At 56.7% G+C, this 25342-nt stretch overlaps 2 protein-coding genes across 2 annotated transcripts; both read right to left on the reverse strand.

The window, feature by feature from the left end:
* Window positions 1-860: 860 nt before the first annotated feature.
* GFRA4 (GDNF family receptor alpha 4) lies at window positions 861-5568 on the reverse strand. The gene is made up of 6 exons (XM_049650069.1): window positions 5526-5568; window positions 3034-3379; window positions 2742-2851; window positions 2514-2648; window positions 1748-1839; window positions 861-1615 (listed from the first exon to the last, which is right to left on the reverse strand). Exons 1-6 carry the CDS (start codon window positions 5566-5568, stop codon window positions 1535-1537), a joined length of 807 nt encoding a protein of 268 aa, XP_049506026.1. The 3' UTR covers window positions 861-1534.
* Window positions 5569-7374: 1806 nt separating this feature from the next.
* Window positions 7375-23599, reverse strand: ADAM33 (ADAM metallopeptidase domain 33). Its single transcript, XM_049650078.1, has 22 exons — window positions 23306-23599; window positions 21044-21123; window positions 18683-18759; window positions 16646-16724; window positions 16381-16457; window positions 16106-16295; window positions 15820-15885; window positions 15667-15738; window positions 15314-15480; window positions 15143-15227; window positions 14902-15044; window positions 14183-14360; window positions 13978-14067; window positions 13546-13741; window positions 13325-13433; window positions 13033-13231; window positions 12852-12929; window positions 12661-12769; window positions 12430-12577; window positions 11019-11110; window positions 10766-10840; window positions 7375-10511 (listed from the first exon to the last, which is right to left on the reverse strand). Exons 1-21 carry the CDS (start codon window positions 23550-23552, stop codon window positions 10803-10805), a joined length of 2520 nt encoding a protein of 839 aa, XP_049506035.1. The 5' UTR covers window positions 23553-23599; the 3' UTR covers window positions 7375-10511; window positions 10766-10802.
* Window positions 23600-25342: the final 1743 nt, after the last annotated feature.

Consider the following 25342-nt stretch of genomic DNA (forward strand, 5'->3'; position numbering starts at 1 on the left):
GCCTTCTCCTCCCCCAAACACCTTTGCAGAACTGCAAATCAACACAATCGCTTGACATATGCTGGGTCCACACATGGGTACTTGTGAAAACTTCTATGATAAATTTCCCTAGGCTCCAGCAAAGAATTCGACTCTTCATATGGACAGAAGCAGGCAGAATATGTGGAAACAAAAAAGCAATTAGCACCACTCTGAAGTTGTCTGTCAGGTCTGGGCTCTGTGCACACTGAGGAGGGGGTCCCCTAAGTGATCCTGGGACTCCATGGCACCCCAAAGATGGTAGTAACAATCAGAGACTACGTTTGGCTGCAAATAACAGATGTCTGTGGAGAAACTGGCTTAAACAAACTAAAGGTATTTTTCTCATACAGTGAAGTCTAGAGGGAGGCAGATGGGGGCTGGTACAGTGACTCCACAATGTCATGTGGCTTCATTTTCAAAATGGCACCAATGTCCCCAGGCACTGCCATCAAGTTCTGGGGAAGAAGAAGGGAGAGGATGCTAAAGGCTGAAGGGACCAGACAACAAATCAGTTCCGTTTCAAGAGCTCCCCTGGAAGCCTCCTCACCTGTGGCTCCACTTATGGCCAGGACTGTGCCACATGACCACCTCCTAGCTGGGAAATGTAGTTTTCAGTATCTGAGTACGAGCAGAGAAGACAAGTCAACAGGAATTTCTGCCACTAGGATCTAATAGCTGATTCAGTTTGGCATCCATAGGTGAGCAAATGTAGTCCAGATTGTTTCTGAGGACATCTGAAGTCACAGACCAGCAGAGGCATACCCTGTGGCTGACCTTGGTCTCCAGGCTCCCAAGACAGATCACATGAAAGTAAGGCCAGTCTCAGTGCATGGGGTTTATTGAGTTTTGGATGTCATTCATAGTGCTAGGTTAAGCCATGGGGAAGATGGCTATACAACCAGTGCAATGCAGGGGACTGGATTCTCACTCCAGGTGGTGCCCACCAAGCAGCATATCATGGATGGGAAGAACTTTGCCAACATAAGTCATGCGGCATAGGTGGCTATCATGATGGGGGTGCCTCACTAGGACAGTGCCATGAAAGGCTGCAGTGTTAAAAGTTTTGCCTAAACGTCTGTTCAGATGTACTCCTTAGGGCACGTTATGTTTGAAGAAGCTAATGAAATCTCTTAGAATTCTGGGAATCTGGATGGTTTCTGACCTCTAGGTGATCTGGAGTCCCAGTGAGGCCTCAGCAACACAGGTGACCCCCCCCATCCCTATCTTGTGGGAGAACCCAACTGTTCCAAGGTCAGTGGAGAAAGGGACCTATAACCAAGAAACCCACAAAAAGGGAAACCAGGGGCTTTGCATCAAGCCCTCAACCCACATCCCTCACTCTAGAGGACAGGCACACAGGGTGTGCAGACCTAAAAAGGGCAGTGGGCTGAGAGCACTGGGGCTAGCTTGGGAGGCACACCAGTCCAACTTCAGTGGGGCAGTAGGGTGCAGATGTGGCCCTGTACTCCAGGCAGGATGGAACAGTGATGTTGTCCAAGGTCTGCTGTCCTAGTCAGAGCAGGGGCTGGAGAGCCAGGACAGGGAGCATGGGGAGCAGGGAGCTCCCAACCAGGAGCCCATCTGTGGAGGACACCTTTGGGGTGCAAGGACAATGTGGACTTGAGGCAGAAGCTGGGTTCTGCTCTCTGCCTCCACCACCCCCATCCCAGGCCATTCATGCCTCCATTTAGCCCCACCAGCTCACCATCCCCTCCCTTACACCTACTTGCAGGAGGCTATTCTCGGGGTCCTGGTGGACATCTAGCTGGTCCTGCAGGATTACTGGCCACCCACCATCAAAGGCCTGTATGGCACCATCTATGGAAGGAAGGGACCCAAGGTGGGCTTGGCTGGGAAACCCTAGCACAAGGCTCAGTTCCTCTGGGACAGAGACCTCTGGCATCCTGCAGTGGGATGGGTGGATAGGACGTCTGCAGAGACTGGCTTCTGGAATGGAAGGTGCATGACAAGGAATAACAAAATAGAGACACCTGTGCTAACAGTGCCTTGCAAACTGTCGTCCTCACAAAGGTGACAATTATCAGCCCCATATTATAGATGGGCACAAGAGGACAGGGGAGATAACTAACTCTAGGCTGGTAAGTGGCAGAATCGGACTTCACACTCAGGCCACCCAGTTATTCAGACCCAAAAGGCAAGATCATCAGTGGAGGCGTTGGCATTCCGGGGGTAGGGGGGAACCACCTCAGAAGTGGCAGAAGCAGGAATTTCTCTTCGTTCCATTACAGGAGCTCTGAAACTTGTTTTGACTGCCTCCTCCCTCCGGCCTGAAGTGTCACCAGCCTAGTCATCACTAAAATTCTACCTTCGTCTGTGACCTTGTCTTCGAGACAACTGGGCAAGGGTTTCTTCAGGGGCGAGTCAGCAGCATAGGGGTGTGCAGCTGCGTGGCTGCTGCAAAAGGCCTCCGTTTCCTCACCTCTAAACTTGGGAAGGGGCAAGTCTGCGCCGCCCCGCCCAGGGCCCCTCACCCAAGCAGCGGTTCCTGGTGAAGAGCCCCCGGAAGGCTTCGCACTCCTCACGCCGGTTTCCGCTGGCTCCGCAGTCGCACCAGGGCGCCACGCGCGCACTCGCGTTGTCCACGTAGTTGGGGGTGATGGCGGTGCCTGCGGGGACCCCGAAGACGGGGTAATCGGCCCACTCAGGCGCAGGCATCCACGGGAGAGCCCCGCCCGCGCCCGGGTCCCCGCAGTGCGTACCTACGAGGCCCGCGAAGGCGCGCAGGCAGCGGGGGGCTTGGTCCTGCAGGCAGCCGTCGGGGGCGCTGGGGGCGGGAGCACAGGAGGCCTGGAAGGCCAGGAGGCGGGGCCTGCGCGGCGCGGCGGGAGGGCCGTGAGCGGGAGGCCCCGCCCTGCCCCGCCCAGTCTCCGCCCGGCTGCTCCCCACACCCCTCTCACACCTGCAGACCTGCCCCGCTCCCTCCCACACCCTGCCGTCACCCGGGGACCCGGACCCGCCCGGCCGCCGTCTTATTCCACCTAGTGCCCGCACCTGCAGACCCGGCTGTGCTCGCAGGCGTCTAAGGGTGCGAGGCAGGAGGGCGGCGCCGGGCCGGGCCCCGAGAAGGCGCAGGCGGGCACGAAGGTCTGGCGCCTGCGCTCGGCGCACGCGGCGTTGACGCACGAGCAGAAGAGCAGCGCGTGGGTGAGAGCTGGTGGCCCGCGGGCGAAGAAGCGGCGCAGGGCGCGGCGGCAGCGGGCCTGGGGGCAGCCCCCAGCCGCGGCCCGACCCAGGCACTGCGCCACGTACTCGGTGCGCAGCCGCTGGCACCGCGCATCAGCAGTGCACGCCTCGGCCGCATCCAAGCATCGGTTCCGTCCGGCCCAACTCGGCGACCCTAGTGGAGGAGCGGGCAGCTGCTGTTCTCGCTGAGCCCTTATCAGTACACTTCACCTCCGCCCTCTGGCCACGCCTTCTGAAGATGCAGGGCGCTAGGAGCCCAAAGGGGCAGAGTGTGGTTCGGAGGCGTGACCGCCTGGCACTGACTGGCCTGCCGCGGGGATGGGCGGCGGTGGGCTCTGGGGAGTCCTGCAACACGTCAGGGATGGATGGGACGCACCAAGGCCTGGCTTGCCCCAGGCGCTGAGGCCCAGGTACCACTCCTTCCCCAGAATGGCCACACCCGTTCAAAGGGGTGTCCACCTGACAGTGGAAACAGAGCAAGGCTTCTGGACACTTGGCTAAAGGACATTTATCAGAAATGGCGTCGGGGCGCCTGGATGGCGCAGTCGGTTAAGCGTCCGACTTCAGCCAGGTCACGATCTCGCGGTCCGTGAGTTCGAGCCCCGCGTCAGGCTCTGGGCTGATGGCTCGGAGCCTGGAGCCTGTTTCCGATTCTGTGTCTCCCTCTCTCTCTGCCCCTCCCCCGTTCATGCTCTGTCTCTCTCTGTCCCAAAAATAAAATAAACGTAAAAAAAAAAAAAAAAAAAAAAAAAAAAAAAAAAAAAAAGAAATGGCATTGAAGGCAGTGGCTGCTCCTCTGACACTCTGGGACACCTGAGCTTTCTCCCTTTCCTCTACTCCTCTACTCCTCCCTTCCCCAAGGAGAGCCTTGGAGTGAGGCTATAGGTGTCTGATGCTCCCTGCTTCCAGACCTTCTCATGTGCCTCCTTCTGTGCCTTACCGCGGGTGTCTCCCCGCCCCAATTCCCTTCTGATGCTCCCTTCTCGCCCATCTAACTAACCCCTGCTGGCCCGTGAGGGCTCTGGCTTCCCCCAGTCCCTCCACTCCCCACGAGCCAGGCAAAAGAGGGATTCCCTGAAAGGGCTCTGGTCCCTGGAAGGCCCACTTAGGCCTGGCTGCCAGAGTGTGGATTCCAGAGAAGTCCCTCTTGTCAGACCACAGAGCTGTCCTGAGCCTCAAGGCCATGACAAGTGGCACTCCGCTGGCCACCAAGCCAAGGTCTCGGAAGTCAGGACTTGGCAGCCCTTTCCCAGGACCCAGGTCACCAAAAGAACAGGCTACCCATGCCCCACGGGGCTCTCAGCCCCTGGGAGCCACTTCAGTCTAGGTAAAAGTTTTCCAGCCTGGCCCCACATCCATCTCGCTGGGTTTGTGGAGGGAGAGAGGTGGCCCTGGCCTCAGGTCTGGGAGCTGGGCCCCTATCTGGCACTGGCCTCCTCTTTCAGGATCCATGGATTGGATGGTGGGAGCCATGGTGATTCTTGCTGTGATTTCAGCACGTCTGCTCCACAGGTAGAAAGAACAGATCCCGAGGGCTTAGAATTAGTAAGTAAGAGGAGAGGGTAGACATGAGGCGGGGAGCCCTTCCTTCCTGTTTCCTTCCCTCCCCTTCCCTCCCCTACCCTCATCTCCAGGATGCCAGGAGCAGCAGGCAAACTTTGCCCTCCTCTCCCAGCCAAGCCCCCTCACATCCCCAGGCCTCAGCCACACACAACAGCGCTTAGTGTCACCTAAGGTCTTGGTCTCCCTCTGCCAGTAGTACCCTTGCCTCATCGTTACCCTTAAAAAGCACATCTCAGCCCCAATATCTCATCTGCCCTTAAACCTTTGCCAGATTCCATTCTCTCCACCTCCCTCCACCTGGTAAAGTGACCCCTCCCTCCACAATGCCCCAGCTGGGGAAGGGAAGCCAAGCAGGTGGAACAGCAGATGCGTGGCACAGAGACCCTGAAGATGCAGGGCAAGGAATGAGTGTGAAGCTCCAAGACTGCAGATGGAAGGAAGGGGTTGGGGAAAGGAAAGAGAGGTGGGAGAGGGGACCCAATAGGAAAAAGCAAGTGTCTGGGGCAGGAGTACAAAGACGGGACTTGGGGGCGGGTTGTGCTCCGCAGAGCCCAAAGGCAAGTGTTGCGCTGCGGCCACCAGGTATCCGCATGCACACCTCTTGCACAGGTCTCTTGTTGGTGCCCCTTCCTGCGGTTCTTTTTCCAGAATCGCCCTCTTGCCCCCTCACTCTGTCCCTGAAGATCGGTCAGAGAGGCCAGGAGTTCAGGGGTCTGCGGGAGGAGGTGGCCACTTACCCAGAAGCAGCAGCAGCATCGTGGGTGCCAGGCAGAGGACCATGGCGGGCGGCGAACAGAGAGGACGGCTGGAAGCAGAGTCCCGGTGGAACAGGTGCCCCCTTCCCAGCCCTGCCTGAGCCCAGCTTGGTGGGAACCCAAGTGTCTGTGCCAGTGGGAATACTGCTGTGGGGAGGAGCCTTTGTGATGGGAATGACTCCCCGCCCCAGGCTGTGCCTTTGCGTAAGTCCCAGAGCCACTGAATAGAGCACCTGGATGTGCGCCTAAGTGGACCCTCCCCCCACCTCCGAGCAACACCCACACAACACGCTAAGGGGACCTGGTCTCTCTCATGCCAAACTATTGTTTTTAATGTTTATTTATTTCTGAGAGACAGAGAGAGCTACGGGGTTGGGGTGGGGGGTTGGGGGGGGTGGGATGGGACAGAGGATCCAAAGCAGGCTCTGCACTGACAGCAGAGAGCCCAGTGTGGGGCTCAAACTCAGGAACTGCAAGATTGTGACCTGAACCAGTCAGATACCTAACCAACTGAGCCACCCAGGAGCCCGTAGTTTTAATTTTTTTTAAGTTTATTTATTTTTGAGAGAAGGAGAGAGCACGGACATGCGCCCAAGTGAGGGAGGGGCAGGGAGAGAGGGGACAGAGGAACCGAAGCAGGCTCTCCTCTGATAGCAGGGGCTTGAACTCACAAACCGGACTGTGAGATCATGACCTGAGCCTAAATCCCATGCTTAACTACTGAGCCACCCAGGCTCCCCTAACTCACTTTAGACTTGAAGAAAAGTTGCTAACAAAAATGTTAGTGTTCCCCTTATCTATACCCTTATCAGGATTGCTTTGGCTATTTGGGGTCTTTTGTGGTTCTGTACAAATTTTCAGATCATCTTTTCTATTTCTGTGAGAAATACCATTGGAATTTTGATAGGGATTGCACTAATCTATAAATGGCTTTGGGTGGACACTTTAATAATTCCTCTGATTGATGAACACAGAATATCTTTCCATTTATTTGTGTCTTCTTCAACTTCCATCATTAAAGTCTTGTCGTTTTCATTGTGCAGTCCTCTTACCTCCTTGGTTAAATATATTCCGTAGTATTTTTTTTTTTTTTGGTGCAATTGAAAATTGAAACGGTTGTATTTCTCTTAAGGATAATTTGTCAGTGAATAGAAACACACCTGATCCTTGTATGTTGATTTTGAATGTGGTAATACTGAATTCATTCATTAGTCCTAACAATTTTTGGGTGGAATCTTTAGGATTTTCTATGTATAAAATTATGTCGGGGAGCCTGAGTGGCTCAGTTGATGAAGGCTCTGACTCTTGATTTCGGCTCAGGTCATGATCTCACAGTGGTGGGATGAAGCCCTGAGTTAGGCTCTGTGCTGACAGCATGGAGTTGGCTTGGGATTCTCTCTCTCTCTCTCTCTCTCTCTGCCCCTCTCCTGCTCTCAAAATAAATACACTTTTAAAAATAAATAAAATAAAATCATGTTATCTGCAAACAAGGATACTTTTCTCCCTGTCTGATTTGGAGGCCTTTTATTCCTTTTTTTCTAAGTGCTCCGACTAGCATTTCCAGCACTATGCTTAATGAGAGTGGTTGGTGTTAAGTATCCTTATTTTGTTCCTGATCTTAGAGGGAAAGATTTCAACCAATCACCATTGAATATGATGTCATGTTAGGGTTTGTTATATCTGGCCTTTGTTATGTTGAGGTTTACTCCTTCTATACCCAATTTTCTGAGGGTTTTAATGAAAGGATGCCATACTTTTTTTTTTATTTAAAAAAATTTTTTTAATGTTTCTATTTTTGAGACAGAGAGAGACAGAGCATGAGCAGGGAAGGGGCAAAGAGGGAGGGAGACACAGAATCCGAAGCAGGCTCCAGGCTCCGAGCTGTCAGCACAGAGCCCGACGCGGGGCTCGAACTCACACACCGCGAGATCATGACCTGAGCCGAAGTTGGACGCTCAACCGACTGAGCCACCCAGGCGCCCCAAAGGATGCCATACTTTGTCAAATGCTTATTCTGCATCTATTGAGATGATCATATGTTTTTTAATCTTTCTATTAATGTGGTATATCATACTTATTGATTTGCATATGTTAAACCATCCTTGCATCTCACGTGAGATAAAACCCACATGATCATGGTATATGATCCTTTTAATGTGCTGTTGAATTCACTTCTTAAATATTTTGTTGAGAATTTCTGCATCTGTATTCATCAGGAATATTGCTTTGTAGTTTTCTTGTATGGTCCTTATCTGGCTTTGTTATCAGGACAATGCTGGTTTCCTAAAATGAATTTGGGAGTGTTTCCTTCTCTTTGAATTTTTTTGGGAGAGTTTGAAAGTGATTGGCATTAACTCTCCTTTAAATGTTTGGTAGAATTCATCAGTGAAATCATCTAGTCCTGAGCCAACTTCTTAACTTGGACCTTTATCCCACTGACTTTTAGCTCTCTTTGTATGAAAGATACTGTGGATATAAATTTCCCTCAAAGTACCACTTTCATGGTAAATCCAGCTTTTGATCATTCAATTTTTATCATGCAGGTTTTTCTCCATATCATGCAATTTTAGGCATTTTAAGACATGAAATATGAGTGGGAGTCCCATGGGGTCCAGACACCTCCCTGATGGATGAGAGTGTGGAGAGATGTATTAATGATGTTCTTTATTTTTTTGCATTTTATGATGGTTTGACATCTTGGTTGGCGGGGTGGAGCTTGGTGTTTGGGGGAGAGACTGCCCCTTCCTGGGCTGGCTAATTCCTAGAGTTAATGAAAATTTGCCTATGAATATGTCTTTCATGTGCAGACCAACCAATTCTGAGTCTATACCCACAAGCGCTGCCTTTTTTCTAGCTCTTACCAAGCCAGTATTTGCCCTGCCCTAAATCACCACAGGGCCAGGTACCTGACAATTAAAGACCATCCCTGTGCCCCATGCCTGGCCAATCCTGAGCCATGCTTTGCCCTTCCTAGGCTCTCCCCTCACTCCTGCTTCGGCCTCCTGGCCAAACCTCATGCTTCCCCATGTGATCCTGCATGGCATAGCATGATCCCTTCTCTTGGGAATTGTGTGTAATAAAAACTTCTTTCAGTGGCATTAACCTCTCCATGTCATTACTCAGGTCATCTTTATAAATCAGAATCCCATGGGTACAATTCAGACAGACGGCAGCTTTAGAAAACCATCTCATTCAACCTCTGGGGCTGCCTCTTCTCTGCTGCCAATGCAAGGAGTGGTTGGTTGCAAAAATTAGTCTTCATGCCCTCTGAAGCAGGATCCTGCTGCTCTGCCAGCAAGAGGTAGAGTTACTCTCCCTACCCCTGGAACCTGGGCCGGCCCTGTGACTTGCTTGGGCCAATAGGATGTTATGGAAGTAAAATGTGCCAGTCATAGAATCTTCCAGAGGCCTCACAAGCTTCCACTTACTCTCTGACAGGGCTGGGGCTAGGATGAGACAGGATCACTACTATGAATTTTTCCTTCTGCCTCAGGTTCCAACATGACTTGGCATGACACTGTTACTGATCTGATGTTCAGTTCAAATTTTGATATTTTGTTCATCATTGATATTTGGTTTTAATTTTGATCCTTTAAAAGATTGCATTAAGATCTTATTTATCTTGATTGCCTTTTTTGTGTGTGCTCAAGGTAAGTGCGTCACTTGCCTTACCCTAATCCTGGTCCTGCTCTTTAGAACCCTCCTTAGCTGTCACGTGAACAAGCTATGGGTACATAGTCTATTCGTCCTCATCACTCTATGCAATAGGTAGCCAAACCCAGAGGCAGAATTGCCCAACTGGCCAGAAGTTGACTGCAAACATATGAGCCCAAATGAACTACCAGCTGAGTTTAACCTAATTTACCAATTCACAGAATTGGTTATTTTAAGCTACTGTGTTTGGGGGTGGTTTTGTTATGCAGCAACAGCTGGCTGATACAGAAGATCACTCAGCAATTCTTTCATGAAGAATGGGGAGAGAATAAGTGACTTCTGAGAACTTCCAAGGGAGGCAGAATAGACAGGGCAAAGGGATCATTCAAGCTAGGCAACACTGTCCTATGCCCAGGTACATCTGGGGCCACAGCTGCCATCTGAGGCTCCACCCACCAGCCACCACCCCTTGGGACCCTCAGGGAGCCCCAATGGGGATGAATTTACATACAGAAAAGACTCACAGAAGCTTGAGGTCAGCATATCTTTCTTCTGACTTCTACTTTGGTATCCTTTTTAAAACAGCTCCCACTGTCCCCTCCCATGGAATGGAGGGAAGGCTGAGTAATGTCCAAAGTGAGAGGGCTACAGCAGAACCACACTCCTCCAAAACCTCAGGTGGAGGACCAATAACAGAGGTGAGGCTGAGGAAGCATCTGGAGGACATGGCAGGAAAAGGGAGGGAGGAGGATCCCAAGGATTTTGTGGATTGTTTTGTTTTGTTTTGTTTTTGCAAGAGCCAAGCTCCAGGGAAGTAGACTCAATCTGAAATGTAGGGCCCCTGGAGCCCAGGCTTCTGGCCCAGCAGTCACTGGATTCTGCAGAGCTGGGTCTAGGTAAAATACATATGCAGAGACACCCAAGTTCCCTGGATAGAGACCTCTCCCAATGCCCAGAATGACCCAGCCTCCCCTGGTGACAGGACGTCAGTGACTACATGACCTTTGCTCCTTGGACTGATAGATTCTTGGGCTGGAATATATACCCTACCAGGATCCCCCCAGCCATGGGAGGAATGGGGCAGCATTGGGCATCTTCTGATAAGGCTCCGGGGTCCTGAAGTGGGTGGGGCAGAGCTCGACTCAGGGAAGAAACTTGCAGGCTGCAAAAGTGCAGGAAGTGGGATTCACTGGCTCTGCCCCTGGGAGACCAAGTTCTTGTGGTGGCTGTCAGCAGTCGCCTGTCTGTAAGTATCCTCATCTCAGGAGCCCCTCTCTCACCAGAGACAGGATCTTGGCTTCTAGACTCGACCTGCTGCAAATGAAGAGGAGAGGTCACCCCTGAGGGCTGGGATCCCTTTTGCTCCCTCAGTGAGGACTGATGACCCAGAAAGAGATACAACTTCTCTCTCTCCCACCCTAGGGACTGCCAGCTTCTGGTCTCCATGACAGTAGCTTTTCCACAAGGTCACATCTCCTTTGCATAATAATGCTCAAAAACCTCAGTAGGGGAGGGCAGATGAGGGACAACAGAGATGGGTGGGTGAGGTGGGGAGGGTCTCTACCTACCTTGGGGTTGCAGGCAAGGCAACAGGACAGAGGCTTCTCAAGGTGGCTCTTGGGCTCTGGCAGAGTTCTTAAGGTCTGGAGCAATGGGTGGAGGACAAATGTTGTGACCACAGGCAGAAGTCTCTGGAGCAGGGTGGGGACAGGGGCCTCAAGGTAACTGGGAGATAAATGGAGGGGGGGGTCGTCTAGAAGGAGGCAGAAGGCAAGAGCCCATCCTCACCTCCCTCCCCATCTCCTACCGTGATTCACTCACCCCAGAGTCCGGGCTCTTCAGTGGCTGCTGGGCCTGACTCCATGCTGTGAACGCTCCTAGGGGGAGGGTCCCGGTGTGGGCCATCTTTGGGCCTAAGCAGCGGGATAAGAGGGCAGGAGGTCAGAACAGTGGTCCTGAGCAGGGGCGCACAGCCTGAGTTCTGCTTGAATGAGTCTCTACCCTTCTGCTCCATGTCACTCCCTCCAGGTCCCTTCCTGCTCCCTCCTGAGAGAGGCCCCTGGGCCCAGGCTCCTGCCTTCCCAGAACCACCGGCACTTCTCTCTAGCCCTGACATTTCTCCCAAGCTCTGCCATCACCCCAGCACCCTGGCACCACCCAGATATTGGCATCACTCAGGTTCCAAAGCGGGGTGGACTTCCTCCCCCAGGAGCAGCCATGCCTGCGCCCCTTGTCACTGGGTAGCCCTGCTGACCATTGCTGCCCTCAATGCCTCCAAGCCATGCTTGGCTGCTCATGCCCCATTGCCCAGCGCCTTACCACTTCCTTTGCTATCTCTCTGAAACAGTCTCCGTCGTCCACAAGATTCTGCTTTAGTGCTGATATGCAGTTGTCCCCCACCCTGCCCCGTCTCTAGACCCCCTTATGCTGACACACCAAACTCTGACCACCTTGCTCCTCCCCCATTGACCCGCAATCACTGCTCATTGTGTCAAAGCTCGTCTCGGAACCTGGGACCTGGCTGGTGCCCTGCCCCTGTCTGGGATGCCCTCTGCCCCAATCTCTAGCCCAAACCCTGCCCCTTCTGGCAGCTTGCCCAGAGCACTCCCAAGTCCAGGGAGTGTCAGATGTGCCATGGGGTGCCTCCCTTGCCCAGCACCCCACTGAAGGGGCCAGCCCTAGGTCAACCATGCTTAGGTACTATGTGATTCTCCTCCCAGGTCATGGAGAACTGGGTTAGGGACAGGCCCTTGGCACAAGGGCAGCCAGTGCCAAAACTAACCAGCGGTAAGGAGCAAAAAGGGTGTGCTGGGTCCAGCATCGGGGGACTTTAAAGGTGTACAGAAAAGATTTAGGCAGAGGAAGTGGGAAAGGGGGCTGACAACTCATGAGAGGCTAGGAAGGTCTGGAAGGGCACAGTGGAGCGAGAACTGCATTCTTAGCTGGCAGAACAATGGCAGTCTAGGATGAGGCAGCCCCCTGGTGGGAGAAACACAACGGGGGGGGGGGGGGAGCTGAACCACATTAACGGGGAGGGGAAGAGGGCCCCACAGGGGTCCACATCATCGGCTCCAACGGGAGGCCATTGTGGCCTCCTGCTCAGGGCTTCTTCCCACTTGCTTCTGCCCATCTCTCTGCTCCTGGGGGGAAGGTCTAAGGACCCCACCCCAGCTCCCCCAGGTCCAGCAGAGTTCTGCAGAGCAGCAACCACAGGAGTGGGCTCAGAGCCTACCCAGTGCATGCAGGACCCCTCCTTGAGCTGCAGAGGCATTGCTGGAGACGGGATCCCGGCTGTCGGTAGCAGCACCAGGCCAGACTGGCCCCGGGGAGCAGAGGCAGCAGAAAGCTAAGGATCACCACCAGCAGGAAGGCCTTGTGGTCTGTGGACAAAAGGGTAAGGCTGCGTCCTCAGCACATGCCCTGCCTCAGCCCCTCCCCACACCCCCTCCCTCCTTGGACACACTTTCAGGCTGTATAGGACCGCTGTCCACACTGCCACCAAACCCTGGCTTGTTGCAGGACGGCGGAGCCCAGCCCGGAGCACAGTGGCAGTTATGGTTACTGTTGCAAACCTACAGAGGGGAAGAGAGAAGGAGGGCCCCGTGGGATCAGGAAGTCCAAGGCCACCCCCTCATCACCTTTCCGGCTACTCACTCCATGGCCATGGCAGGCTGTCAGGCATCGCTCCAGCTCCCAGAAGGTAGTGTTTTGGCAGCTCCCATCCTGGCACACCTATGGGTGGTGTGTGCACCAGGCAGTGAGGGGGAGTGACGTTTTGGCCTACAGGACTCAAGCATTAGGGAAGGGTTTGGTGTGCAGGGCTCACAGGGCTCACCATTCTAGGGCCACACTGGGTGCCTGGCTCTACCAGGCCCACGTCATACAGGTCTAGCTGGACACCAGGCAGCAGGAAGACTCCCCTGCAGGTCACCTCGCTGCTGCCTAGTCCAACCGTGGAGTCCACCGGTACCGTGTGTGGTGCCAGTGGGCGCTGCTCCCCACCCAGGCACTGCAGCTTCCCACACTGTGCATCCCTGGGGACGAAAGTGGAGGGTGACCGCATGGCCAGAGGGTCCTTCTTGCCCCAGTGCACCACCCGCTTCCCCTAACTCCGCCCCACTCCCCACCTCTGCGCACAAGGCACGAAGCCACCCTTGCGGTCCTGGCCACAGTTTCCGTGGGCGTCTCCTGCTGAGTTCACAGTCTGGAAACAGGCCTCCGGGGCTGGGCTGGAGCCTGAGGAAGCATGGGCGGACCGCACTGGCTTCAGTACCCGCCCCCCCCCCCCATCTTCCCCTGCGTAGAAAATGGTGCATTCCCGAGGATGGGGCCACTCGGGTAGTCTCACCAGGCCCCCAGAGCTGCTGGCACTGCTGCTCCAGTGTAGGACACGCGCCATCCCGGCAGTAGCCCCGGCCGCTGGCGCAGGAAGAGCCGTCTAGTAGGAAAGTGTCCGGGGGGCAGTAGGGGGAGGTGCCCGTGCAGAACTCTGGGAGGTCACAGTCGCCAGCAGCTCGGCGGCACAGCACGCCAGCCGGCTTCAGCTACGCAGGGGACCAGGTGGAGGGAGGGCGGCCGAGGGACAGCGAGACAATGGACATTGAGAGATCCACGCCGATACAGAGGCTCAGAGGCTGGAGGGCCAGGTGAGGCCAGGCGGGCCCGCGCGCAGAGCAGAGCCAGCACCAGCAGGGGCGCCAGAGGGCGCCAATCAGCCAAGACCAACAGCCGGCTCCCGAGCGCCCCCTAACCCTCACCCCGAGCCCCCCCACGCCCTCACCAGGCAGCGCGCGCAGCAGTCCCCGCGTGTGCACTGGGCTCCCGCACGCAGCGAGCAGTTGTGGGCGAGGCAGCAGGCGTCCGGGCACTCCTGGAGCCGGAGAGAGGGTGTAGGACCAGATGAGGGCGCAGCGACCCAGACCCCGGGGGAGGGGGCGAGCGGGGCGCCAGCCTCGGCCCCCGGGGACCGGGAGCGCGGACCTGACCTGGCTGGAGCCGCAGTCACACTCCTCGCCGTCCTCCACGAGGCCGTTCCCGCAGCGCGCCCGAGGCACGAGGACCCTGGAGTCCGGCGCGTTGGAAAGACACGCACCGCCCCCCTTGCGGAAGAAGGCGCGCAGCTGGCGCCGGCTGCAGGGGCTGAATACGCGTGGGAACGGGTGCCTACAGGAGGGGAAGGACGTCGGGCGTGCGGGGACCGCCCCCCTCAATCCCCTGCTCGTCTCCGACCCCCTCCCGCCACTACTCCCTTGTGCTTGGCCACACAGCCCCTGGATGCGCAGAAACCGCCTAAGCAGCAGGCAGCCGGGATCCTCCACACGCGGAGGCCAAAGAGGGCAAGTAAACTGTACATAGTCACACGGCGAGCCCGAGACGGGAGGGTGTCACGCCAGGACCAGGCAGCCCGGCACTCAAGGTCAAATCGCGACCTAGCGCCGTTACTCCCGGGGTTGGAGAATCCTTGCTAGGATGTTCTGAAAAGCTCCATACTTTTGAGAATTCACTTCTGCGTTTCCTCCCTTTAAGCCTCATAAAGAAGTCTCGGGGTGGGTGCTATGACCACTATCGCTATTTTACGGAAGAGGAAATCGAGGGATAACCATTTCTCCCAAAGAAAGGCAGCTGAGGAAGGTCCCCTGGTCTAGCGGAGCCTCCCCCGGAACTCCTGCCGCCCCCCCCCCGCCCCCGACCTCGGCGTCTGTACCCGGTGGCCGCGGCCATGACGCAGCCGCCTTGCTCAGCCGCCGCCTCCACGCAGCAGCCGTCAGGGTCGTGGCTGAGGCCAAGGCTGTGACCTATCTCGTGGGCCATGGTGGCTGCTGCGCCAATGGGAAGCTCTGAGTGATCCTGGGAGGGCGTAGGGACGGTCACTGCGTCACTGGGGGCTGCGGGGATGCCTCCTACCCTGTCCCTCTCCGCCCCCTCCTGTCCCGGGTGGAGCTCACCGTGCTCACGCCTCCCGAACTCTCAGCGCGACACATGCCCTCGATGGGCGCCAGGCCCACAGTGGCGCCCTGGAAGGCGCGGCCCCTGAAGGCAGAACGCAGCGTGACCCGGTAGGGCCAGGATTCTGGGCTGCCCAGACGGGGACCCACGTGGGCGTAGGAGGGACCCACGTGAGCAGCTGCGTGGAGTCGTGTGGCCACCGTGCCCACAGCCCTCGGCGCCACTGCAGGAAGGCCCAGAGCGTGGCATTCGCGTCTGACGTGATACGGCTCCGGTCTTGCTCTGTCCACACTTCCAGGCCAGTCAGTGCCACCTGAATATCCAGAGTCCTGAGAATCTGTTGACAGGACCAGGCTGAGCTGGGGGACAAGATGTGCCACAGTGCCTGTGCTCTTCCCGGGGGGCGCCCTCTCCTCTCTGCTCCATACTCTGTGCTCCTCTCCAACCCTGCCACCTCCTGCCAGGACTTGCCAGTCCATGTCGCAGTCACCCCCATTAGGACTCTCTTCCCGCCAACCCCAACCTGGTCTACGTAGTTGGCCACCTCCAGGAGTCGCTGTTTGGTGTGGTTCAAGTTCCTGTGCTGGGTCAAGAACTGGAAAGACATACAGAAGAGTTCCTGGCAGGCTGAGCTGGCCCCATCCCACCCCACCACCCCCCTGGGGCCTCTGCTCACCAGTGTGTGGTCAGCCACTATGTACAGCTCCAAGAACCTCGGGCTCCTGCGGACCTCCCTCCTCTCCTGGGAAGAGGCAATGGTGACCCTGAGTGGCAGGCTGCCAACCCCAATTCCCAGGAAGCACAAAGTTAACTTTAAAAATTGCTGGAACTTGTTTCTTCAGCCTCCAAATAAAAATATCAGGACAGGAGGCCCTGAACTGGGGCTGTGTATTCCTGTCTTTTCCGATTTTCAGGGCTATGGATACTCCATTTCCACTCCCACCCCTATCTGTGCCCCTGACCTTGATCTGAGTGGCACGAGAAAGGCTGGCCATGTCCCCTTTGCTCCTGGCATCCCTGTGGCCGCAGGCCCCTTTCCAGCTGAGCAGCTGCCTGGTTGGGAACATCTTGTGAGTGATGAAGTCCTCGGAGTCTCCAGCTGACCGTGGATGCACATAATAACTGACATTGCTGCCCAGTGTGATCAGGCCCCTAGAGTTCGGAAGAGTGCAGAGGAGGGTGTGAGGGGACTCTTTCCCCAGTCCCAGGCCCAGCCCCCTCCCCCAGAACTCCTCACCTCATCCCAGAGCAGGTGCTGAAGACTACCCAGGAGTCAGGGAAGCCCCTCACACGTCCATGGTAATGGCAGTGGTCCTGGAGAGCAAGGGACCCAGCCCCAAATCTCAGCCGGTGCTGAACTGGGAGGGGCTGGTGGGGGGTCTGGCTCCGGCCTCTCTTTAAAAAGAGGAGGCGAATGGGAAAGGAATGGTGGAGAGGTCCTCAGGGAGTGCACCCCCCCAGCATCCCTTACCCTGTCCTCAGAGCCCATGGAAGTATCTCACCGTGTGGTCGGGGACCAGCACCACTGGCTGCCCATCTGGGGTATAGTGGGTTTCTGTGTATCCCGGGGCCAGCAGCCTGCTGGGAGGGGGTGTTATAAGGGTCACCTAATTCAGCCAGGCCTCCTCCAGGATGCCCTCCAGCCTTCCTCCCTGAATGCTAATTGAGCAGCTCCATGAGTGAGGCATAGGGCTAGCCCTGGAGAAGCACCCAAATGTATCTGAGGGAAGGGACAGGAGTGACTGTGTGCTGCTCAGCTCAGAAAAACCTTGGGGGGGGAAAAAAGGGGGGGGGGGGGGGTGCAGGAAGGAGCCTTGGTGAGGGCTGAGGTGTGGGAAGTGGGTGTGTGGGAAGCAGCAGGGAGGAGCAGGAATGGAGAAACAGTTTGTGGTCCCTGTGGAGTCTATGGTGGGCAGCTCCTTCCACAGGTTTGGGGAGGGGCAGGAGGGGGGATTCAGGAGACATTGATGAGGAGGTGGGGCCTGGAGCCAAGGAAGGGCAGTAAACTCCCTGGGTGGCCCTGCCCGATGCCCAGCCTTGTCAGGCCTCTGTTCTCTGGCCCCCAGACCCCACGTTTCTCCCCAGCTGTCCTTCAGTGATGCTCACCCCATGCTTCCAGAGAAAAGAGAATCCCCACCTGTCCACAGCTGCTCCTGCCTGCCCACCTGGGCAGGGAGCCCCATCCCCATCTTCTTCAGACCCCACTCCATTAACGATCTCACCTTCCTTCTCCATCTTTCCGGGGTCCTTCCCACCAAGGTGGATCAACTGTGAGCTAATGTCTCTTCCGTAAAGAAAGTTCTCCATCCCCACCTCGCCTTGACCTCTTTACTGCCAGACCACTCCAAAGACCTGTGGCGCCTGCTTCTCCACCTCCTAGTCTTTCCTCCACCTTCTCCAGCTTTGCCCTCCCTGACTCCACGCACAGACTCAACCCAAAGAGTAGGTGCTGTGGTCACCCCCTCTCATGTGTGGGGACGTTGAACCTCAGAGGAACTATGGTTCTGTGTGGTGGAACTAGATCCTGTTCCCGGTCCATCTGGCTCCATGGGGGAGAAGCCAACATGTGTAGAGTGCTTGGAACAGTGTCTTCAATGAAGCGAGCCCTCGACAAACGATGGCTGTTGATAATTCCATCTGGATGGTTTCCAGACCCCACGCTCCATCATGGACACCCACCCCACCCAGCCCCACACTGCCTACTCATTCACCAGCTCAGAATCTTTGGCTTTGCAAAGACAGCCTTACAATGGCCTCTGTGGAGCCGCCTGCGGGGCTCAGTTGGTTGAGCTTCTGAGTCTTGATTTCAGCTCAGGTTGTGATCCCAGGGCCGTGGGATCCAGCCCCACATTGGGCTCCACACTGAGCATGGAGCTTGCTTGAGATTCTCTCCCTCCCGCTCCCTCTGCCCCTCTTCCCTGCTTTCTCTCTCTCTCTCTCTCTCTCTCTCTCTCTCTCTCCCCCTCTCTCTCTCTCCCTCTCTCTCTCGCGCGCGCGCTCTCACTCTCACTCTCACTCTAATTAAAAAAAAAAAAAGGCCTCTGTGATCTGGCTTTACTGGGACTCCCCAAATTCATTTCCCACTGCTCCCTTCCCTGTAGATAGAGACCCTCCAGGCAGGCCAGACAAATCCCTGCCTCCTGAAGGAGTCTTGACCTACAAAGGCCACACCTCACCTCAGCCCCGAGCACCTGCCCATCTTTGGAATCCATTTTGGATTCTCTTTGGACTCAGCACACCCTGTGAGCACCCACTAGGTGATGCTCATTCATTTCTGGCAGGAAGCTAACGAGATAATCCTGGGGCTGGAATGAAGGATGTGCCCCACAGCAGGGCTGACCCAGGCTTAGCAGTCTACTTCAGCCTTGAGGGAGCCAGTCATGGGCTGGCAGGACAATTCCTGTACCTCTTCCTCTGGAGCCCTCGCCCCATCCAGCCTGCCTTAGGGGTTCCCCTCCATCCCTGCCCCCAGCACTGATCCCCTCCAGAGAGCGGGAGCTGCTCTCGGCTCCCGGCCCCCTCCCCTGCCTGGTACTCACTGGTTCTTCTCCAGCTCGAGGAGGAGCTGCTGCCCTTCAGCCTCCAAGGCCACCAGCCCCATGTCTAGCTTCGAGACCTGGTCAAGAAGGAGAGTAGGGCTGAGGGAGCAGGTGGGATGTGGAGCTGGCTGGCGAAGGAGAGCACAGGGGGCAGGGGGCAGCAGGCTCCCCACTGGTCATGGTAGGTGTGGATGAATGTGGGGGTGAGAACATGTGGGCAAATATGTTCCCAAACTCGGGACGGTTTTGGTTCTGACAACAGCCATTGGACATAGCCTGCTAGGGGCACACCTCATCCTCCAGAGGGATGAAACGAGGGGTCCCAGGAAGGTACCCTGACTTGCCCAAGGCTACTGGACTCTTCCTCTGGCCCTCCCTCCTTTGTCACAGCCGGAAGGCTTCCTCGAAGTGGGGAGGACAATGGGGTCTTGAAGACATTGGCTGGGGGAGCATTAGGTAGCCAGGCTCAGGCCTCCTTACAGCCTCGTTTCTTGCTCCTCCCCACTCCCTGTAGAATTCAGACTTTATCCCTCCTCCTTCAATTCTGACAAACTGAAAATTCCCCTAGCCTTCCGAAGGCCTGCCCCACACCTGCTTTGCTGAGACCATAAAGTAAACCCTGACCCCCTACCTCAGGCCAAGAGAAAAAACATCTCAGCTAGATGTCACGGGGGCTGGCCTGGGCCAGCCCGCAGCCTCTCCTTCTCGCTAGCCTGTTTGCCTCTCCCACCCTGTGGAAATACCCCATCTGCCGGCCCCTCTGCCTTGTCCACTCTGCCTGGCTGGGGGCCCAGAGTTGGAACCAGCCCAGGAGCATCCTGGAGAGCTGCTGTGTCTTTGGAATGCTGGCCCTCACCCTTCCCTGCACGATGCACTGGGCTGGGCCCCGGGCCAAGGGGCTCAGATTCTTGTGGGGGCCCTTTCTCTGCAGGTGGGAGGCAGAAAACCCTGCAACCCCAGCCAAGAGCCCCCCACCCCAAGGCCCCAAGCATGAGCTCACATGGCTGGAATGTCACTTACTTTATTGGAGAAAGGTTTGTACCCAGCGCAGGCAGCAGCCCCAGATGGAAAGCCTCCTCCTACCTCACCCCCACCCTGGGCTCCCTTCTCTTTGTCCTTCTGCTGTTTTTCCTTGCTTTTTGCCCTCCTGGTGACCCTGCTCCTCACTACACACCCCATCCCTAACCTGAAATGTGGGTATTTCCTGCCTCTTGGACAGGATTCCCTGCCTCATCTCTGTCTGCTGGCCTCAGCTTGGCAGGCTTCCCGGGTGTGTGTGTGGGGGGGGGGGGGGGTAGGGGCGAGGCAGGGGAAAGCAAGGTCCTCTGAGATGCCCTTCCTTGTCACAGCCTAGGCTGGACTGGCAGGGAGGTGCCCAGCATGTGCCCAGCCTTGCCCTCTGCCAGTGATGTCCAGGACAACTAACTCAAAGCCCGGGTCAGCACCATGCTTGAATGGGGGCCCCTGAGGGTCTGGGGGACCCAGTAGGGCCCTAGGTTAAAAGCTCCTGGGCCTGTGGGGGCCTTCCAGCCTTCACGACAGTGCTCTACTGCCTTCCTTGCTGTCTTGGACAGTGGTTTGTCACCTTTTACCTGAAAATTCAGGATGAAGAGGCCTCTCTAAAATTGGGGGACATTGGCCAATGGTTAGAAGTCTTTCAGACCTTAGTGGATATCAGGCTTCTGGGCTAAAGAGCTGTGTGACCTTGGGTACTTTCTCCAACTTCTCTGGGCTTCAGTTTGCCCCTCTGTGATATGGGGATTCTAAGGGCACTGGCCTCCTGATTTGTAGCAAAGCTGTGTGGCACATACAGACGGGAGCATGGTTATTCTGGAAGTGTGTGATGGGTGGGTGTTGGCAGCAAGTGGGACAGAGCATCCTGGAGAAGCAAAATCAGGCGGGCCTGCCCTAGGAGGGTGACCAGTGCCCCCTGGCCAGAAGTGGATTCTGCACAAGCCAGGGAGGCTGAAGTGTTACTGGAGGAGACAGCAATGTGTCCACAGGGTAACACGTTCTGGTAAACTTTGCAAAAGGAAGATATTTTGGTGTTTGCATAAAGAGGTCCCTGAAAAGTTTCAGGGCTCACAAATTCTGGCCCTATCTCTGCCTGGTGGGGAGGATAATTCCCCTGGATAATTCTGGGAGGAAGGGAGAAGAGGACGGTGGGGCAGGAAGCCTGAAAATGACTTCCATGCGTGCAGGCTCTTGTGATCTCATGTGTCTCCCCACCCCCACCTGCCAAACCTCCGGAAAGGGGCCTAAAAGACCCCAGCCAAACTGCCACACTAAACTTTGAAGACGGGGAAAGGGGCTGGGAGACCCCGGGCCCCCCCGCAAAGGGAAGGACGACCTGGCACTGACCGGCTCCTCCAGGGTGACCGTGCGCCGGGGTCGTCCATCCAGGACCCAGTGCAGGGTGACTGGCTCTCCAGGGTTGTCTCCTGGGGTGAAGACAGAGTAAAAGCTGAGGGGGAAGTCTGAGGAACATAGAGGAGTAGGGCACGACAGAGGGATGAGATGATAGGACATCAGCAAAGAGGAACAGGAGACTCCACCTTCATTATTCAGAGGTGTAGCCTGGAAGAGGGTGGCCGCTCCTGCTCCTCGGGCATCCTTGGAACTGAGGAGCCACCAGGGAGGTGGCAGAACAGAGACAGAGGAGCCTGGGAAGGATAGCTCAGCTGGGGAAGCCAGAGGCCCCACTGACCTGGGGGAGGCTTGGGGGTCAGAGATCACAAGAGACCAAGCCCCCCGTGCAGAGGAGAAGGAAGAGGGAGGCAGCCTCGGGTATTTTTAGCCTGGGCAGCAGATGCCTTTGGAGTGAGAGATCTGTGAAGAGAGGGTGACTGTGTCTCCTCCACCATCTGAGAAAAACAACAGCCAGATGTCTTGGGCGGCCCACCTTGCCCAGACAGCTCCCTTGGGGGCTTCATGCTGGAAGCAGGACTTCCAGGGACCCTAGCTTGGAAGCCCCTTTCTTGGATCTTGGAGGTGGGGAGGACCGGGGGGGGGGGGGGGGGAGAGCCTGAGTGCTCCCAGGCCGGGTGCGCTTTAAGGGGGCCCTGGAGGAATACCAGAGCCAAGCATTACTCAGAAGGCTCTGGAATGCTCCCCTGGAATGCTCCCAGCCCCCCACCCCACAGTGGGTTCCAGCAACCCTCACTACCCCCGCCCAGCTGCCCAGCAGAGCCAGGCCCCAGGCAGCCCAGAGCCTGTAGGCAGCCCTCCCTGCCCTCTGACACAATCCCTGGGGAGGCAAGCCCAGCTCCCAGGACTGACAGTTCCCCAGCACCCAGCCTGCCCCAACCCCACGCTGAGATGGCAGACGGTGGAAGTGGCTCAGCTCTTGCCAGGCCACCCCAAGTCCTTTCTCCTCCTCCATCTTCTCCCCCAGACCCCAGCATCAAAGACCTGGAATAGCAGCAGTTCTAGGAATCCCCTTCCCCCAGGAAGCCCTCCCTGATTGGATGAGTGGGCTGCCATGGTTGGGCAGGGCGGGGCGGGCGGGGAGGGGGGTGGGGAGGGATCTGAGGGCTTCTGGGAGGAGGGGTAAGCAGGGTAGGGAAGGGGTGTCTCCCAGCCCAGAGAGGACTTAACTGGGTGTGGAAAAGTACTTCTTGCTGGCCCTAAGCCTCCTCAGTACGGAGGGGAGGGTGTGCCTTTGTGAGGAGGGAGAGGGAGGCGCAGACAGAGCTGTGGTGAGGAGGATTAGGGCGGGAGCTGAACGGGGGAGCCAGTGTGGTGTCGGGGAGCACGAAGCCTCTCTCCACTCCTCCCAGGGGTCCTATCACCCTCTCCTGACCCCATGCTGAAGAGGAGGGAGCAGCCATCCTCAAAGGCATAAGGGCTATCATCCGCCCCCTCCTGGCCCCAGAACAGAAGAGGACCCCATCCCTACAGGTGCTCCCCACAGTGCTCTGGAACCCAGCACTCCCAGGCCACCCAGCCCAGCCCAGCCCAGCCCTTCCTGCCTCCCCCCTGGTGTCCTCCCAGGCAGGTGGCGGGGCACTTCACATCCAGGACCCCGCCAATTCTCCTACCCACCGGGGTTGCTGAGGTTACTTCCCAGGGTCCAGCCTGTCCGGAGCACCCTTCGTTATCTCACCAAACACGGCGACAATATCAACAACACACACACACACACACACACACACACACACACACACTGCCCCAAGGCCCTGGGGTGTGGGGTGAGCATGGGGGCCAGACCGACTGTGGAGGCCACAGCTGGCCCCCTAGTCGGAGAGCACAGCAGGGACTCTGGGGAACAGTGGGCTGGCCTTAAGGGATGGAGGTGCAGGAAAAAGTCCACACTGGTGGGTGGGGTCTGGGGGTGGTCAGAGCAGAGAATCCTAGAAGAGGGGTCTGGGGACTTGGGCAGCTGCTTAGAGGAGACGCTCCCCACCCCCTCCAACCATCACCACCACTGCTTTGCCATTGGCACTGTGTCAGTCTGGACTCCAAGCCAGCCCAAGTACAGCAGACAGTCCCTGGGCAGGTCCAACGGTGCCAAAGCCTGGGCAAGCCCTGTTCTCCTGGCCACCGTGGGTGGGGGAAGGGCAGTTCAGGCCCTCCATCCCCTGACAGTGACCTGGCCTGCCCCGCCGGGCACATCCCACTCACCTTGAAACGCCTCGGTCCCCGACACCTGCAAAGGTAGCCACAGTAGCAGCAGCAGCAGCAGCGACGCCTGCGACCCTCGAGCTCTCAGAGACCCCCGGCCCATAGCTGTGAGTGCCTCGGTGTCCACGCTGCGGCTCCCGGCTCCCGGCTCCGCCCCGGCTGGATCCGGGCCGACCCACGGCCAGAGCGGCCGGCCCGCCGCCTCCCGACCCTCCCGCGCCACCCCGCACGGAGCCCCGAAGCCCATCCGCCGCACCCTGGCAGCGGGCCGGACCTCGTGCGCCCTCGGGGAGCCGGAGCCGCCGTCTAAGGGCGGGAGCAGGGCCGGCGGAATCCGTGCGGCCCCACGGGGGACCTTCCCGCGCCAACCAGCGGGGGTGGGTCTCTGCGCCCTCTCCTCGCGGGGGCGGAGCGGGGTGGAGTGGGGATGGGGCGGGGCCCCTCGGAAGGGCCTTTGAGGACCTTTGGGGTGGGGGGAGAGAGACCAGGGCTGGGGGCCACCTGTTGCCCCTCGGGTCTGCGCAGGGAGCGCCCCCCTCTGGGGTCTCCTGGGGCGGACCTCTGTCCCCGCCTGGCCACCAGTCCTGCCCAGACGCGCCCTGGCCAGAATCCCGCGGAAGTGCCCCTAGGAGAAGGGAGGCCGGGCGACCGCGACTGGCAGGTGTGGAGCTCGGCTGGACCGGCTCGGAGCTCGCCTGCCTCTGCATCGCGGTGGCCGCCAGCCCCTGTCCCCGCGGCGCGCCGTGGTGGTCCAGCCGCAGTCCCGGGGACTTAATGGCCCCGTAAAGGCGAGGCGGCCGACAGGCTCGCGGCTGAGGGCCGGGGCAGCCCTTGTCCCTGGTGGTGGCCAGAGGGAACAGTTGCACAAAGCCACGGAGGTCCAGACGTGGGGGGTTCCTTTTGGCTTTGGTAACATCCATTTCTTCTTTTGAAGATTTGCGTGCTGAGTAGTAAATTCGGAGTAGTAAATGCAGCGGTTCGGTTAGGAAGAGTTCCAGCTTCAGTTTCCATCGCCCCCCCCCCCCCCCCCCCCCAGTGTTCCCCTGTGCCTCCCCCCCGTCCCCCTCTCCCTCTCCCAGCCCCAGGCAGCCAGGGATAGGCTTTGAGCCTACAGATTAGTTTCGCCTCTTCCAGAACGTCATATAAATGTTATCCTAAAGCATGTGCTCTTCTGTGTCTGGCTTCCTTCCCTCTATGTTTTTGAGATTCGTTTACATTGCTTCGTGATCAGTAATTTGTTCTTTGGTAGGTGCCAAGTGTGTTCCACGGTCGAGGGGAGCGCGGTGGCTCCGTGTTCTCCAGTTAGGCATGTGGGTTCTCCTGCTCCAGTGCGAGACTCTTCTAAACACAGCTGCTACAAAATCGCTGTGAAGTCTTTGTGTGGACATATGTTTTCATTTCTCATTTCTCATCTGTGATGACCCAGAAGTAGAAATGCAGGGTCATACGGCAAGGGCATATTTAAGTTAAAAAAAAAAACAACAAAAAACGATTTCCTAAAGTGACTGTACCATTTTGCATCCCCACCAGCAGTATATGAGAGTTTCAGTGCCCCTACAGCCACACCAGCATTTAGTGTTGTCAATCTTTTGAATTTTAGCTATTCAAGTGGGTGTGCGGAGTCCTCATTTTTGTAGTTGAACGTTACCACTTACTTGTATAGTCCCGTCTTGAGCATACAAATGGTTTCCAGCCCTTCTGCTGTTACGAACCATGCTGTGATGGATACTTTTATATACACACTAATTTGTGAGATGATTTCCTACAAGTGGGATTCCTTGGGCCATTTTACGGTTGCACCAGCAATATCTAGAGTGTTCCTTTGCCCACAGCCTTACCAACACAGTTCTCAGACTGTGATATTTGCCTGTCTGAAGGTGAAAGTGCAGTCTCTCTCTCTCTCTCTCTCTCTCTCTCTCTCTCTCTTATTTTTTTTTAGAAAGAGAGAATCTTTTTTATGATTTATTTATTTATTTATTTATTTATTTATTTTTGAGAGAGAGAGAGAGAGTGAGCACAAGCAGGGGAGTGGCAGAG

The sequence above is a fragment of the Panthera uncia genome, assembly GCF_023721935.1.
Source record: "Panthera uncia isolate 11264 chromosome A3 unlocalized genomic scaffold, Puncia_PCG_1.0 HiC_scaffold_11, whole genome shotgun sequence".
NCBI lineage: Eukaryota > Metazoa > Chordata > Mammalia > Carnivora > Felidae > Panthera > Panthera uncia.